Source organism: Chrysochloris asiatica, unplaced genomic scaffold, assembly GCF_000296735.1.
Source record: "Chrysochloris asiatica unplaced genomic scaffold, ChrAsi1.0 scaffold00384, whole genome shotgun sequence".
In the NCBI taxonomy this organism is placed as follows: Eukaryota; Metazoa; Chordata; class Mammalia; order Afrosoricida; family Chrysochloridae; genus Chrysochloris; species Chrysochloris asiatica.
Genome location: NW_006408902.1, coordinates 1,344,923 through 1,363,175, shown reverse-complemented (window position 1 = coordinate 1,363,175; position 18,253 = coordinate 1,344,923). Strand labels below are relative to the sequence as shown.

The 18,253-nt window shown below is 41.3% G+C and overlaps 1 protein-coding gene and 1 pseudogene across 1 annotated transcript in view; one reads left to right on the top strand and one right to left on the bottom strand.

The window, feature by feature from the left end:
* PKD1L1 (polycystic kidney disease 1 like 1) overlaps positions 1-18,253 on the top strand; it is a 270,006-nt gene that overhangs the window by 1,319 nt on the left and 250,434 nt on the right. Inside the window, exons 2-5 of the mRNA XM_006876506.1 lie at positions 7,882-8,052; positions 10,926-11,045; positions 11,980-12,148; positions 12,607-12,846. Of these exons, the coding sequence (XP_006876568.1) occupies positions 7,882-8,052; positions 10,926-11,045; positions 11,980-12,148; positions 12,607-12,846 (700 nt within the window). The remainder of the gene's footprint in view (positions 1-7,881; positions 8,053-10,925; positions 11,046-11,979; positions 12,149-12,606; positions 12,847-18,253) is intronic.
* The window catches only part of LOC102821006, a 4,543-nt pseudogene continuing 2,438 nt past the window's right edge, over positions 16,149-18,253 (bottom strand).

Genomic DNA, 18,253 nt, shown 5'->3' with positions numbered 1-18,253 from the left:
TCTGGCTATTGTTTATAATTGTTTTTTCCACATGAACTTTGGACTACCACTGACTAGTATAGCATTAGGCTTCCTGTTGTTAGGGGCTGTAAAGTTGCTTACTTACATACATACAATAGAATGACTCCCTGCCCGGTCCTGTACCGTCCTCACAGGCACTGCTGTGTTTGTGCCAATTGTTGCAGACACTGTCAATCCATCTTGCAGAGGCTCTTCTGCTTTTTCACTGACCCTCTACTTTACTTCTCTAGGGTCCGGTCCCTCCTGATAACATGTCCAAAGGACGTGAGACAAAATCCAGCCATCCTCACTTCTAAGAAATCATCTGGCTGTACTTCTTCCAAGACAGATTTTTTTCATTCTTCAGGCAGACCGTGATATATTTAATATTATTTGTCAACTCCTATTTCAAAAGCATCAGTTCTCTTCATTGTTTGGTTTTTGCATGAATATGAGGTGATTGAAAATACTATCGCTTGGGTCCTTAGTCTTCAAAATGACATCTTTGTTTTTAACACTCCAATGAGATATTTTGCAGCAGAGTTGCCCAGTGCAATACGCCATTTGATTTCTTGACTGCTGGTTTCATGGGAATTGAGCGTGGATCCAAGTAAAATGAAATTCTTGACAACTTCAATGTTTTCTCCATTTATCATGATAGTTATTAGTCCAGTTGTGAAGATTTCTGTTTTCTTTATGTTAAGGTGTAATCCATACTGAAGGCTGTAGTCTTTGGTCTTCAACAGTACGTGCTTTAAGACTTCTTCATTTCCTTGTAAGCAAAATTGTGTCTTCTGCAAATTGCAGCTTGTTAACGAGTCTTTCTCCAACTCTGTTACCATGTTCTTCTTCATATAGTCCAGCTTTTTAAGTTATTTGCTCAGCATACAGATGAAAAAAGTATAATGAAGGATACAACCTTGACACACACCTTTCCTGATTTTAAACCCCTTGTTCTATTTGAACTACTGCCTCTTGGTCACATACAGATTCCTCATGAGCATAATCAAGTGTCCTACAACACCCATTCTTCACAATGTTATCTATAGATTTTCTTGATCCACCAGTCAAAAGCCTTGTCAATAAAACACAAGTAAACATCTTTCTGGTATTCTCTGCTTTCAACCAAGATCCATCTGATGTCAGCAATGATATCCCTAGTTTCACATTCTTTTTTGAATCCTGTTTGAACTCCTGGTAGTTCCCTGTGGATGTACTGTTGCAACCATTTTTAATTATCTTCAGCAAAATTTGAATTGCATGTGATATGAATGATATTGTTTGATGGTTTCCGCATTCCGTTGGGTCACCTCTCTTTGCAATGGGCACAAATATGAATCTCTTCCAATCCGTTGGCTTGGTAAATGTCTTCCAAATTTCTTGACATAAATGAGTTGACTACCTCCAGAGCTGCATCAATTTGCTGAAAGATTTCAATATGAATATATATTCCATTAATTCCCGGAGCCTTGATTTTCACCACTGCCTTCAGTGGAACTTGGACTTCTTCCATCAGTACCTTGGTTCTTAATTATAGGCTTCCTCTTGAAATGGTTGAACATTAACCATATTTTTTTGGTACCATGACTGTGTGTAACTTCCATCTTCTTTTGATGTTCTGCATCATTCAATATTTTGCTCATGTTCTAGTTGTTAAGTACCATCAAGTTGTTTCCAACTCAGCGAACCTATATAGGATTTCTGCAGAGCAGCTTGTGGGTTTGAACTGCTGACCTTGCATTTTGCAGCCTAATGCTGATCCTACAGCACCACACCAGGAGTCCATTTTGCCCATGTTGTTGTTGTCAGGTGCCATCGAGTCGGAACCGACTCATAGCAACCCCATGCACAGCGAATCCTTCAATATTGCAAATCGAAGCTTGAATTTTCATTTTGTGATTTCAATTTGAGAAATGCTGAGTTTGTCTTTATACATTTCATTATAAAACTTGACTTTGTCTTCTCAAACTGCCCCTTGAAATTTTCTGTTCAGCTTTTTTACTTCCTTATTTCTTCCATTCACTTTCGCATGTCTAACCTGGAGAGCAAGTTTCCGAGTCTCTTCTGACATCAATTTTGATCTTTTCTTTCTTTCCTGTCTTTTTAATGACCTTTTGTTTTCTTCCTGTATAAGATTCTTGATTTCATCTCTCAGCATTCCTGGTCTTTGTCCTTAGTGTCTAATGCATCAAATCTATTCTTAATTTCTTTTGTTTTTTCTTAAGTTTTTATTGTGAATTATGTGATAGCTTACATGGGGGAACATTAGCTTCACATTCATCCTATTGTATATCATTTCATTGCCATGATTACAATCCCCTCCATGCACCATCAAACAACCAAAGGGTATACCCCACAAGCCTGCCCATCAGTAATCAGCACACAGCCCCTCTCCCTCTCTGGGTCTAGATTTGCCAGCCACTCCATCTCTCTGTGTCATTGTCTCTGCCTCCATCTCTGGCATCACTGTTTCTCTGGGTAGGGTCCCACACTCCACTCTTCTCCTTTAATGGTCCCAGGGACCTCCACTCCAGGACTGCAAAGTCAACCACTCCCCTCCTTTTGCTACATAACGTCTACCTTTACATTTCCAACCCTCACAGTCAGTCCTGATAGTAATCATTCACTATTGTACCACAAGAGTCCTATCCCCATCTCCTTTCATCAGCCCCACCCAGACAGATTGGATACTATTCAGTGGAGATTCTACTTTCCTCCACCCCCTCTGGATCTAAGTTCCCTCTTGAAAGCTTGTAAGCCAGTCCGTTCTTGCCTTTGTGTCCCACCCCCTCTTTTTGGATAGCCAATGTCAAAGTTGCCCATCCCTGTCTACCCTGTGTATTGAGGGGGTGAGAATGGTCCTTGCTGTAAATATTTATTCCCTCTTTTGAGCAACTGCATCCATAGGTGGTGGTGGTGTTGTTTTTAGGTGCCATTGAGTTGGTACTGACCCATAGTGACCTTATGCACAGCAGAATGAAACACTGCCCGATCCTGGGCCAACCTCACTACTGTTGCCATGCTTGAGTTCATTGATGCTGCCACTTGGCCAATCCATCTCGTTGGGGGTCTTCCTCTTTTTCTCTGACCCTCCAACCTACCAAACATGATATCCTTCTCCAGTGACTGGTCCCTCCTGACAATATGTCCAAAGAATGAGAGATGCAGTTTGGCCATCTTGGCCTCCAAGGAGTACTCTGGCTGCACTTCTTCCAAAACAGATCTATTGGTTCTTTTGGCAGCCCATGGCACTTTAATATTCTTCTCCAGCACCATAATTCAAAGGCATCAGTTCTTCTATGGTCTTCCTTATTCCCTGTCCAGCTTTCGCATGTATATGAGGTTATTGGAAATACCATGGCTTGGGTCAGGTACACCTTAGTCCTCAAGCTGACATCTTTCCTCTTCAACACTTTAAAAAGGTCTTGTGCAGCAGATTTGCCTAATGCAATACGTCGTTTGATTTCTTGACTGCTGTTTCCGTGAGTGTTGATAGTTGATCCAAGAAGAATGAAGTCCTTGACAACTTCCATCTTTTCTCTATTAATAAGAATGTTGTTTATTGGTCCAATAGGTATAGGTCAAGTTAATTAAATTGTATCAGATTACTCTTTTTTTCCCTCTTCTTTCTTCTTCTGTTTGAGCTCTGGTCATCCAGTCATTGAAGCCAGGTCAAGTGGGTATTATCTGCAAGTGTGGGTGTTCTTATGCATATGCCCTCTCTTCTTATCAGCTGGACGCTTCACTTTCCATTCTAGTCCTCTGTGGCTATGTCACTGTCTCTGGGCCCAGGAGTCCCCAGGTCTTGCCACACTGCTGACCAACCAGGTCTCCACCCGGGTTTACAGGAGTCTATTGAATGTTGTAGGGCGTAGCTCACAGCTTCATTGCTGTTTATCCCTCATGTCCCCTTATCTCACCAGTCAGACCACATGCCTCCTCATGTATTCCTCCTGAGTCTTAGTCTTGGAAGGGGTCAAATCTATTCTTGAGAAGGTCTCTAAATTTAGGTGGAATATGTTCAAGTTTATGTTTTGGTTGTTGTAGATTTGTTTTAATTCTTTCACCTTCAGCCTGAAGTTGCATATGAGCAGTTCCATAGTCGGCCCCTGGTCTTGTTTTGACTGATGCTACTGAGCTTTTCCACCATCTTTTCCCACAGATGTCAGTTTGATTCTGCCACTCATCTGCCAGTTTATTGTATTGTGGTAGCTTGCTTATTGCTGAGATGCTGGAAGCTATGCCACGGATAGTTTGAACACCAGCAAGGTCACCTATGGCAGACAGGTTTCAGCAGTGTTTCCAAACTAAGACAGAAGGAAAGGTGGATTATCTCTGAATTTTTGGCCACTGAAAACCTTATGAATGTTGTTGTTGTTAAGTGCCATCATGTTGGAATATTGTCACATACAGTGCCAGAAGATGAAAATATGACTAGCACCAGAATATTGTCATAGTGTTGGAAGATGAGACCCCGAGGTTGGAAGGCACTTATAAAATGTGACTGGGAAAGAGCTGCCTTCTCAAAGGAGAGTTGACCATGAGGACATGAATGGAGTAAATCTTTTGGGACTTTCATTTGCTGATGGAGCACAACTCAGAATAAGAAGAAACAACTGCCAGCATCCATTAATAATCGGAACATAGAATGTACGAAGTATGAATCTAGGAAAAATTGGAAGTTCTCAAAAATGAAATGAACCTCATAAAGAATGATATCCTAGACATCAATGTGCTGAAATGAACTGGTATTGACCATTTTGAAGCAATCATGTAGTTTACTATGTAGAATATGACAAATTCAAGAGGAATGGTGTGCATTTATCATCAAAAAGAGCATACCAAGATGAAGTACAATACTGTCTGTGATTGGATAATAACCATATGCCTATAAGGAGTCCTGGGGTGACGCTGTGGGATAAAGCACTTGACTGCAAGGTCAGTTTGAAGCACAAAGTCGGCAGTTCAAACTCACTAGCAGCTCCTCGAAAACCCTATACAGGGGCGCTATGAGTCGGAACCAACTCCGTGGCACTTAACAACAGCAACATAGAAGACCAGTTAATACTGTTATTCGAATTTATGCACCAACCGCTAAAGCCAGTGAAGATGAAATTGAAGAATTCCACCAATTTCTTCACTCTGAAATTGATCAATCAAAATGTTTTGCTAATTTTTAGTGATTAGAATGTGAACTTGGAAACAAAGAGGAAGGATCAGTAGTTGGAAAGTATGACCTTAATGATAAAGTGATGGAGATTGCACAATAGAATTTTGTAAAACCAATTACTTACTCATTGCAAATACTTTTTTAAAAACATACAAATGGACCTTGCCAGGTGGAAAACACTGGCATCAAACCGACTATATATATCTGTGGGAAGAGACAGTGGAAAAGCTCATATCTGTCTATAACTTTAATATATGTTAATTGATTTCTAGTGACTTAAAGATAAAATAAGGAATTTGCATAACATCTTCCCCAAAGACATTAATTCTAAAGTCAACTGAATATGCATAAGAATTTGTCACACCCCAAGAGGCAGAGCTCCAATGCCTAACCCATCTGAATCCAGTGGATTTCTGAACTGTAACAGTCAACCTTCTTTCCTAATTTTTAGTTATTCAATTTGTCTTTTAGTCTGAAACAGGAGTAATTGATTTATTTACACATACAGCTCTTATTTAAGTTCTGATCCCAGTGTATATGAGGATCTGCTTGAGTGTCCATTTCACCTTCTTCTTAACATTAGAATTCATGTGGGAAATTTGTGTGCATGTAGTTATAAGATGGACTATTACAAGAAAATATTTGTTTATTCTCAGCATTTAAGATGTAGCTTCCAACTGTCTTCCATATGTTATCTTCACCATATTTAGTGTGGCCTGTGCTTAATTACAGTCTTATCAAATCTTTCTGTGGAATACCACGAATATTATTCTTCCAAATAAATATGCTTTTGCTCTTTAAAGTTATTTTCTCTTTTCTACTTCTTATGCTACTGTTTGCAATTTTCTGCAGATCCGTATATTTATTAAATATAATTTGGAAGCAGAAAGCAAAGTGAGAAAAGTCTATCTTAATTACATGCTCTTGTATCTGTGGTGATGTACAAGAAGATTTGATAATACTGTGATGCGCACAGGTCATACTAAATATGGTCAAGATAACCTCTGTGTGCTTCAGTTTTCCAATGTGCAAAGTTTTATTAGTCATTGATAAACATTTATCGTGTCTACCACGTGCTCTGTGCTGGTGTTTTGGGACAAGGCAGGCAGTGTGGTATGTCCTGAAAGGAAATCACAACTCAACTTCTATGACCAAATGTAGAATGGCGTCACTAATTCTTTCTGGATTGTTAAAAGAGGTTCTGGGTAGATTGTTGCTGTTGTTAACTGCCTTTTAGTCGGTTCTGACCCATAGCGACCCTGGGTAGATTACAGTTGGCCAAATTGGGACAAGAGTAAGGACACTGTAATTGAGAGAAAAGTTATGCGAAGGTGTGGAGTTGTCATTGAGAATGGGTGTCTGGGATTCGTAGACTCATTCTGTCTATGATGAATCAAATGTGTGCATCTGCAAGAAGGAATTAGTGGGAGCAGATCAGCATGGGTGAAGGGCTTGGCTAAAGATTGTATCCTGTGGCATATCAAGAATCACGTGATGTTTTAAAGCTGGGGAATTACTTGATCAAATGTACAATTTAAAAACATTGTGTTAGAGATTGAGATTAGAGAATTGTTAAAGACCTTTCCAATTACGTAGAATCATGTCAATATTGCTGCATGGTAAACCACCCGAAAACTTAATGGTTTAAGCACAATCGTTCATTCAGCTTCAGATTGTGCTGGGAGTTTTTCTAGTTGCTGCTGGGCTCAGATGGCTTTATTTATATACTTGTGTCAGCTGCTAGCCAAATATCTTTGCTTCCAGAGGCTTTTGACAAGGGTGATGGGGCAACTCAATCATTGTATCTCTCATTCTTCATCATGATAGCCTGGGCCTATTCGCATGGCAACAATGGCATTGAATCCAGAGCATCAAGAGAGGAAAAATCAAAGCAAAAGTCTAGCACAGATTCAAGGGGTAAGAAAATAGGGTCACCATTTACTGGGACAAGCTGCCAAGTCATACTACAGTCGTGTTTGTTGTTATTAAGTGCCATCGAGTTGGTTCCAGCTCAACCCTGTATAGGGTTTCTGAGGATGGTCAGGCTTCATCTCTCATTCTTTGGAGATATTATCAGGAGGGACCAGTCCCTGGAGAAGGACATTGTGCTTGGTAAAGTGGAGGCTCAGCAAAGAAGAGGAAGACCCCAAACAAGGTGGATTGACATAGTGGCAGCAGCAATGGCTCAAGTGTAACAATTGTGAGGGTGATACAGGATTGGATGGTGTTTCATTTTGTTGTGCTATGAGTCAGAGGCGATTCAAAGTCACCTAACAACAAAAACAGTTTGTTTTATATATATATATATATATATATATTTGACTGTTTATTTCAGTGTTGGTTTTTTTTGCCTAGGCATGGGATGATGTATTTCACCTCTGTGAATATTTCCAACAATACAGGTTAGACTATAGCACAAAATGAAAATGCAGAGTCCCTTGTTAAAAATGATTAGGAATTCCCAGATAGTGATATCAAAACATGGAACAAGTGAGAGCCTGTTTGCATGTAGGAGCCTGTGCAACATGTGCAGGCTGTATGCTCATGAAGCTGTTTCTGCTACAACAGGAGATTAGACAAATCCTTTATTGTATCAGTTCTCATATTAGTCATTCCACAGTAACCCCTCGTAACCCTAATGGAGCCAACTGTTAAGTATCATGCCTTGTTTTAAATATTTCTTAAATACCATTGTCTCTTTTTCCCAAAAGGTATCTGGATGCTCAAGGCAATTATTTATAATGAGTTTTATGGGACTGAAGTAGAACTTGGACCTTATTATGTGGAGATTGATCATGAGGTCCTGTCTGTGTTCATGAATTCCAGCAGTCTGCATGAGGATGAAGTTATTATCTTTGCTGATTCCCACACAGATCAGAAAAGTAAGACCTTCATTTGCAAGCTAAGTAGTCCAACTATAGCTATGAGTGGAGCATGGCTTTCTCTCTGCTTCAAGTATCCACTTATAACAATTCCAAATTCAGGCATGCCTTTCATCACTTCCTACAGAAAATAGTTATGGCAGAATATCGTGGTCTAGGGATTTTCAGAAGAAGTTATCATGCAAGGTCCTACTTTTAAAGAATTTCTAATCTAGTAAAGGCATTAGTAGTGTATGTATCAAAAAAAGTATGAGCTAGATCATAAAAGTGACTTTAGGAAGATATTGCTAAAGGGCTGGGAGATTTCAGGAAAAGGGGAGAACTATACTAGCTGGAGAATAAAGAGTATTTGATATAGGAATTGGCATATGAAATAGGCTTTGAAGTCGGAGGTTTGAGTGTAAAGAAACTGGTGTGGGAGAATCATTTTGAGTAAAGCAAAATCACAGACTTAACAATAAAGAGGTGCTGGAGTTCCACTAAGTGGTTGTTATGTGCCATGGAGTCAGTTCTGACCCATAGCCACCCTGTACAGGGTTTCCGAGGCTGTAAATCTTTCCGGGAGCAGAAAGCCTCATCTTTCTCCCACGGAACAGCTGGTAGTTTCAAACTGCTGACCTTGCGGTTTGAAGCCTGATTCGCAACCACTACGCTGTTACCTCGCTTTTGAATTGCAAGGTAGGTGATTCAAACCCACCAGTTGCTCCTTGGAAACACTCTACAGTGTCACTATGAGTAAGAACTGACGCAAAGGCAGTAGCACCAGCACCCATAGCAACCATCTCGTGAATAGGTGCTCTGTTCATTTCCACTTTTATGGAGGAGAAAGCTGAGTGTAGAGGCCAGTGGCAATGGGCATTCCAGCCAAATCTCAGCAACATTATACAGGGTTGCTATGAGTTGGAACCCCCTCGAAGGCACTTAACAATAACATAGAGGTAAAGTCAACACTTTATAAACCTGGAAACGTGGGAATAAATCAAAGATAATGCCAAATTGTTCACCCTAAGTGACTGGAATTATGGTTTTATATTTCCCAGAGATAGCAGTTAAGTAAATGGGAAAATCATCATCGTGAACTCATCAATATTATTTGTTCCACACCCTGACTATATGTTTTCCATACAATTCAGTATAATTAGCTTGTTGAGAAGCTCTTTTATCCAAGAAATCATAAAACGTGTATCTGTCATTGTTGTTGTTTGTGTTTTACTACCTGTCAGCACACCCTAACCACCTAATTGGTCATTCATAGTTGCTTGTCTAGAGTTATGATATACAAACGCCATGTCCACAGTCCTTAATAAGAAAACACAATCCTTTTATGTCCCCAGCCTGTCCCATATAACCAGCTCCACAGCTTAATAAATGGTAATCTTGGACAAGGGGATGCAGTGGATCTGTAGGATAAACACTAGACTACTAACCACAAGGTTGGCAGTTTGAGCCCATCAGCCACTCCAAGGGGAAAAGATGAGGTTTTCTAATCCAACAAAGATTTCCAGCCTTGGAAACCTTAATAGGGTTGCTAGGAATTGGAACAGACTTGATGGCAATGAACAGTATCAGCAGCAACAATCTTGTGCAAATCTTAGTTACACTTTCTTCAAGGTTGTTGACTAGAGAATTGGGGTCAGAATTCAGTTTTAGTCATGGGATAATTTTTTTTTTTTTTGAAATTCTAATAGATTGATGAAGGAAAAACTATCCATTCTACTTTATCACTGTCATAAGTAAATCTTTTTCTTATAAAGGGAAAAAACATGCAGAACAACAATTGTTGTTGTTGTTAAGTGCCGTCGAGTCGGTTCCGACCCATAGCGACCCTGTACAGGGTTTCCGAGGGTGTAAATCTTTACGGGAGTAGAAAGCCTCATCTTTCTCCCGCGGAGCGGCTGGTAGTTTCGAACCGCTGACCTTAAGGTTCGCAGCCCGATTCGTAACCACTACGCTACCAGACAACAATACAAACTTTAAACACATTCTTTTATCATAAATGTTGTTGTTGTTATGTGCCGTCGAGTCGGTTCCGACCCATAGCGACCCTGTACAGGGTTTCCGAGGGTGTAAATCTTTACGGGAGTAGAAAGCCTCATCTTTCTCCCGCGGAGCGGCTGGTAGTTTCGAACCGCTGACCTTAAGGTTCGCAGCCCAATTTGTAACCACTATGCCAGAGCTCCTTTATCATAAATGAGTTGTTTTAAATCTCCCAAATCAACATAGTTCTCTTCCGGAATCTGACAAAATGTTTATTATCTGTCTTTTTGTGTGTGTGTAAGATTTTATGTAAAATTTGAGGGCTTAAACAGTTGAGACTTATTTAAGACACAGTTTTAAGAACCCCTGTGAAGCAGAAGACTGCTTAGCACACATATTGGAGAAATACTTTTAAACGGAGCTCTGGTAGCGTAGTAATTACAAATCGGGCTGCGAACCTTAGGGTCAGCAGTTAGAAACTACCAGCTGTTCCATGGGAGATGAAGCGTTCTGCTCCCGTAATGATTTACAGCCTCAGAAACCCTGTACAGGGTCACTAGGAGTCGGAATCGACTCCACGGCACATAATGACAACAGCATCTAGTAATTAATTAACCTATCGTCAAGTAATTGGCATATTTACTGTTATATAGTGAATCTTCAAGAGAGATGGAGAAGATGCTTAAAATCTTAATGAGAAAAGAATCTGTGAGAGAACTTCTGAGAGGAATTCATGGTTTCTCAAGCTTGTTTCAAAACACATGCTTTAAATTTTGAAATGACTTAGGATTCAAAGAAAGAAAGTGAAAAAATATACACCATTGACCATGTGTTCCTTGAGACAAGTGAACTAAATTTCAGACTTTTTCTCTTCTCTGCTTTTTTCCTCATTTTAGGCACTGTTGTTACACATCATTTCCCATCCGTTTCCTCATACCATGTGTCCTTCATTTCCCGAAATCAAGTGGGTGACAGCGGAGCCTGGCCCAGCGTGACTGTGTGGTATAAGATGCAACGTACGTTGTTCTAATTCCAGATTTAACAAATTTTGCTTCGTGCTATCAGTTGAGATGATGACAGCCATATTCAACACTGTGTTCTGTCATCAGCTCTGCCTGAAAACCTCATTCGCCCTTTGTACAGCCTCTTTATTGACCTACCATATGTTCTAGGTATGAAGGCTTCAATTTAAAGGTAGGAGATGGGAAAGCATCAAGAAACATCACCTGCCAGTGAGCATTTTGAGAGCTCAATGATTTTGTTTAGTAATTCTAATCAAGCACTGCTTGAAAGCATCTTATACACCTGCCACCTTGTTCTTCTGTCTTTGCTTTTTAAGTATGTTTTGACTATTGTTACGATGTAACAATGGTGACCTGGTTCTATCTAAAGCCTGGTCCCTGTTTGTATAACGTTTGATAAGGAATAGCCATCTAGGCAAACAGGCCTGGGGAGAGTAAATCTTGTACTCCCCTTTGATGTGTTTATTGGACCATCATGACCACCTTGTGAATTAGTATAAATGTTAAGATTATTGCTCCCCTGCATGTTGTACTAATTACATTTCTTAAAAGTAGTTTAAATAATTGCTCGTACAAAAGAATCATCTACCAGGAAACCTGCCTCTTTGCTGGAGTGTTTGTTAATTGGATTCAATCACTCCAGAGCATTGGAGCCAAGCTTTAGCGTAATACCAGCTTCCCCATACTATGTACCCTTGTAAGGAAAATTCCAAAGGGAGTTGCCCCGATTGCTTTATGATCTATAACTTTGATGACTTTTGAACTCAGTTCATAATTGCTCGTCAGCAGTAATGCCATCACTGCCCACACATACAGAGGTTTAATACCCATCACAGATCCATGACTGAATGGGGAAGTAGAGCTACCACCCTCTACGGTACGAGTTCTAACCCTTTCATTCTGAAGTACCTGCTCTCTCTCCTCACAGCTGTTTCTGTCTACACAAATGGAACTGTGTTTGCCTCAGATGTGGCCATCACTTTTGTAGCTGTTACCAAGGAAACCAGTCCTCTGGAGTTTGAGTGGCATTTCGGAGAAGACCAATCTGTGAGGACAACTTCAAGAATCATTGAAAAGAAACTTCGCATCCCGCAGTGGTCTGTAAACACGTTCATGATGTACACCTGGTGGTGATGCAACTTTACTTCAATCTGAGGGTTATTCTACTTCCAGTCAAGTCATTTTAAGGGCGTTTTAGTACTTGTAATGAGCCACTAAGCACTTGTGGGGATTAAACTCACATGTAAATTTTAAATGTTGACGGAGTCCCTTCCCTTCACTCTGAATTGAGTGAACAGGGTGTGGACTTCGAAATCAGAAAAACCTGTATTTGAAACCTAATTAAATACTAAGGGTGTTAAAAAGTGTTTACTCTCCCTTTTCTTCCTTCCTTCTAGTAAGATGAAAATCATTAAGTGTTGTGATAATTCCTGCAAATTAAATGCCCAAATCCCCCTGATGTTCTCTTTGAAGTAATGTAGAGATTCTTTCTAATGTTTGCCTTGTTTCTTTTGTACCATGTGACTTTTGTGGCTTCTGAGGCCTCATTTCACAGGTATCGTGTGGTGGTCAAGGCTTCTAATGGGGTCACTAGTGTGATCTCTGAGCCCCACTTCATCAGGGTCCAGAAGAGAATCATTGCCAATCGCCTCTCATCCGTCTCCTCTGCTCTGGTAAATGCCAGTGTGAACTTTGAGTGCAGGATCAATGTTGGCACGGATGTTGCTTACCTGTGGAACTTTGGGGATGGTACTGTCCATCCGGGAAATAGCACCAACACTCACGTCTATAGCAGGTAAGGTGCGCCAGGCACCCATGCAGAGCTTTCCACTACTGCCTCTGCTGGGATTGAATTTTCAGTTATCTGACCTTCGGTTTTCCAGAACCTGGCTTGCCTTTCAGTCAGTATGATCTTGTTAAGTGCTGTTGAGTCGGTTCTGACTCATAGTGACTCTGTATAGGGCTTCCAATGAGCAGCTGGTGAGTCTGAACCTTCAACCTTGTGGCTCAAATCAAACTTGCAATCCAGTGCTTTATCCACACCAGGACAGCTGACACATATTTACCGTAGACAAATAAAACTCAGTTATTGTTCATTGGAAGGAGCCCTGGTTAACATTGAAATGCTAACCACAAGGTCAGCAGTTTGAATCCACTAGCCTCTTTGTGGGAGAAAGATGAGGCTTTCTGCCCCGTAAAGATTTACAGCCTCGGAAACCCTATACAGGGTCAATATGCGTCAAATTCAACAGCACACAACGGCAACAGAAGTATTGTTTACTGGACTGCTAAACATAAGGTTGGCAATTCAAACCCACCAGGTGCTTCATGGGAGAAAGATTAGGCATAGAAACTCTATGCAGGTTTACTATGAGTCACAACAGACTTGGTAGCACCTAACAACAACAACAACAACAGCAGGAGCAGCATTCTTCATGAAGAGCTCAGCCCCAGGGGAAATGACAAAGAGGTAAGCAAATACTTTAAGAACCGTGCTGTGGACCAGAACAAAAGAGGTACAGAGTGTTATGGGAACACTTACTGTTCTTTGTAAAATTGGAGTAGAAGTTTACCAAAGGAGAAGTGGGGGAGGGTACTCCAAACAGAGCACAAAGGTACCACTGGGGGGCATTATCACAAAGTAAGAGGATTGGAGGGACTGATACATATAATAGGGAGGGATGAGGCAAGCAAGGTTAACATAAAACTTGAAGATACTCGAAGACAAATTGTAAGGAGCCTTCAGTGCCATACTGAAGAATTTGAACGCTATCTTGAATTTGGCATTTACTGAGCAAAAATTGTTTGCCATGAGTAAAGCACTATGGAGATACAAGAAAGAGGTATGAGTACCTTTGTCCAAAATAAACTTTATATTTCCTTGGGGAGGTGGATGTTGTTGTTAAGTGCCGTCGAGTCGGTTCCGACCCATAGTGACCCTATATAGGGTGTCCAAGGATTGACTGGTGAGCTTGAACCACCGGCCTTGCAGTTCAGACGGCTTTGCAGTCTGGTGCATTAACCCACAGCGCTACACTAGGACTCTGGGGAGGTGGATATGTCCATAGAAAACCACAGGTGGTAATCCCAGGATTGCTTAACTTGGAGAGCATTTGGCCTCTCTCTGACTTCAGCCTGGGCTTTACATCTGAAACTGCCTTTGATCACTCTGCACTTTGTCTAGTCTTTAGATTCTCCATGTGACATGGACTAGAGGCCACACCCCTTCTCTTAGGGATCTCTCCCTGGATGTAGGACCCACAGAGGTGGTCCTGGGCTCAGGTTTCCCTGATTGTTTCAGCTTTAATTTCCCTTTACCTGTTTGACCTCACAGTCCTAATCAGAAGAGCTTTGCCCAGAAGTCCCACAGTCTTTCCTTGACCTTTCCATCTGGGTAGGGGCCGTCTCCAGAAGCGAGTGATAATGACCGTTATAAATGTAGACTTACTCTCTGGAATTGGACCATACCCATCTTCCTGAGGTTAAAGCCCTCCCTAGACTGGACTTCATTTAGTTGATAGGCGCCACCGTTCCTAACTGTGGCCTACACTTTGTCCAGGCCACCCATGCCTGCCTAAATTTGTCCTTTAGGGCCCAGCACACCCTCAATCTGGTGCACTGAAAGAGCTTTCGGCTCAGGTTGTTACTCAGAGGTTGGCTCTGCTGCATTTTATCAGAGTAAACCTGAGCTTCAATTCTCTTCTCCTCAATTGTTTAATCTGTGAAATGGGGGTAGGGATTCCCATCTAAGTCCTCTGAAAAGTACCAGTGAGATACTATTAATAAAGGAACATATTCAGATGTCCTCTAGCCTCTTGTTCTCCCCTGAACTAGGGCAGTGATGACTGCGCAGTTTGCCTGGGACCCTGGACAGGCAAGACCGCAGGCTCAGAAGGGCTTCAGAGCATAACAGGACCAAAGGTCATGCATCATACAGCTTGAGACAAAATGTAACTCCTTAGCATAGTGTCCACCGTGGTATGGGCCTCGTGGTCTTCCTCTCCACTCCTCTCAGCCCCCATGATGTTTTTTCCAGCATACCCTTAGCACGTTCTGGCTTGGATTCCTGGTCTTTCTTAGATATGAGCCTTCTGTGTAGCTTCCACATGCTGCACTTGGTAGACTTTGGCCTCCCACCACAGAGTTCTGTGGGAGTCAATGGGAGCTTTGGTGTTTGTACCTGCTGTGTTTATAGCTCTCGGCTCATGATGGTGGTGGTGATGTGCCACGGAGTCGGTTCCAACTCATAGCAACCCTGTGTAGGGTTTCTGAGGCTGTAAATCTGTAGGGGAGCAGAAAGCCTCATCTTTCTCCCGCTGAACAGCTGGTTGTTTTAAACTGCTTCTAACCTCTACACTACCAGACCTCCTTCTTGTTGTTGTTGTTATGTGCTGTGGAGTCGGTTCCAACTCATAGCGACCCTGTACAGGGTTTCCGAGGCTGTAAATCTTTACGGGAGCAGAAAGCCTCATCTTTCTCCCGTGGAACAGCTGGTAATTTCCAACTGCCGACCTTGAGGTTAGCAGCCTGATTCGTAACCACTACGCTACCAGAGCTCCTTAGGGGGCTGTTTATTCTCACATGGATTGAATAATTTTTTTTCATATAGCATGTGAAAGCAGTGTAGGAATTCAACCCTTGTCCTGACCCATGCTAGGTAAGAGAAGAAATGCTATTATCTGGAGAGCATCCCTAGATTCTTTCCCCATCTGTATATATATATATTTTAGGATGAATTCTTTATTACATAATATTTAGTAGTCATGCTCAACAGTAAGGTCCACAGAAACTTGTAAATATTTTGCTAAATAATCTAACACATATTTTAGCATGTCACCATGAAAAGAATCCCTGTATCCTGTATTCATACAACTTCACAAACTGGGGAATAAATAAAGATACAAGCACACAGGAACTTTGCTTAAGAGAGGATAAAATTATAGTTAGTGATAAGTCGAAGACGAATCCTAATGCTTTCGTAACACCAAACTGCAAAGTAGCTCCTGGTCAGAACAGCGTGGAGAGGCTGTGTGGCAGGTGAGACACAAACCTAGGCCCCCCCAGGTGGCTCGCTGCAGAGGATGCTTTTTAAGCTGCTTAAACTATATTAACTCGTAGTCGTAATGGAACTTTCCAGTGGCTTTCCACGTGCTCTTCAAACTTGCTCTGATCGTAGCTGGGAGGGAACATTAATTCACAGAGGAGGCACTTCTTGTGGACATCAAAGCTGGAATCAAAGCAAAAACCTGTGCCATGTCCACACAAATGCTGACTTGAAGGATCAGGACCAGTGGGTACAGGCTCATCTGCTTTGCTCTCCTCAGGGTCTTCTAAACCATCATGCTGGCTAAGATTTCGAGCAGGCTGGTTGCAGACAACACTGTCCTCCAGTCCCCAAGAGTGTGCTCTAACAGGTGGCCTTTGAATTTCATCTGGATAAAAAGCACCATCTGCTCCATCTCATTTCCTGTACTGCACACGGATTGCCTTATTGCAGAACTGGTGGCTTTATTGGGCATCGCAGCAGCATGAACATTTTGCTCTGAGCATGTGTTGAGATGTTGTGAGAACTGTTGTGGACTCTGGGGACTCTGACCTTCCATTTTCTTTTCAGCTTGATTTTCTAGACTCCTTTGAATTTCCTTCTTCCTGGCAAGGTTTTCCAAGTGGGAAGTTAGACCATTTCTTTCTTTGTCTTTCTGTGCCAACTGAAGTTTATAATTGTCCTCTATTTCAGCTAGTTCTAGTTTGACATTTTTAGCAATTTTCACTTGTTCTTTCCATTTCAGCTCCATTTTTGCAAGTTCATCAGCATATTTCTTGCATTTTGTTTTCTCATCCTGTAAGAGTTGTTGACATATTTTATACTTTTCTGTTTTGTCTGCAATTTCTTTGGTCATCTCACAGACTTGCTCCTTTGTTACAATGTAAAAATCAGTCTCAGCTGCAGAAGGCAGAGGCCTTGCATGGACAGGAGAAGTCTGAGCAGCTTCGTTCGTCCGTGTTTACTGAGGCATCATTCACCCTCTGCTGACCCACAGTTTTCTTTGTGAAGACACTATTATTACTGGTTGATTGGTTTGAAAGCTTGTTTGTCTTTGGAGCCTCTGACATTCCTTGAATTTTTCTTTATAATGATCTGCCACCTTCTGAAGGCAGTTTCAGACCTTCCACCTCTCTTCTCAGCTTGTGTTCCAGTTCATAGCATTCAGTTCAAGTTCTGCCACTGCATCTGCTAACTGCTTTTTTACTTTCTCATTTTTCAAATGTGCAGTATGTGGATCTGCCATCGTCTTATCTCTGACACTGACAGCATCAGTAAGCTCTTTAGTTGTCGGGGTCTTGCCTCGACAGGAGAGTGAGTTGCACGAAGTTGGGAGGTCTGAGAGGCAAAAGATATAGCATAGAGACAATATAGACACAAAAAAACAGACACACAAATTTAATGCAAGCTGAAAGGCAGGTTGGTCTACTGCATTGCCTTGCATTACATCCAGCATCTCATCCAGCATTGCATTACATCCAGCATTGCAAGCAGCCTTACATTCAGCATTGCATGCAGCCTTACATTGCATCCAGCATTGCATGAAGCACTCACACTGCCTCAGCCTTTTATAGTCTTTTTCCAAGGAGGGCTTTTTCACAAAGGGAGGATGTGATTATTCAGATAAAATAAAATACCGAACTGAAAGGTGACTAATCATTCATAACAGGACACAATGAATCACAGGAACAAATTTTATAATATACATCATAATTGTCTCAAGGATACTTACCATGCTTTTAGCACTTAATCTCTAATGGGTAAAGGTGAAAAAGATTTAAAAGGTCATAGAAGGCTTAAAGTAAGGTTTTTGAAGGGAGTCAAGCTGTCTTTGTATACTTTGCAAACAAAAGCTCATGTTTTTGTTTGTGAGCAAGATCTCAGACACCTGGCTTCATTTATTAACTAATAATTCTTTCTTCTTTCCGGATTCTGTATCTAAATGCTACATCACATTTCTATATACTTCCAGGAGGAAGGGGAGCATCTGGGTTAAGCTGATTATACCCAGAGGCTCTTTGAGGGGGCTGCCACTATTGTCCTTTTTTTCTTTTTTCTTTTTTTAATGTTTTATTGTGAATTATATGATAGTTTACATGGGAGAACTTCAGTTTTACATTCATTCCATCATATATCATCTCATTGCCATGGTTCCAAT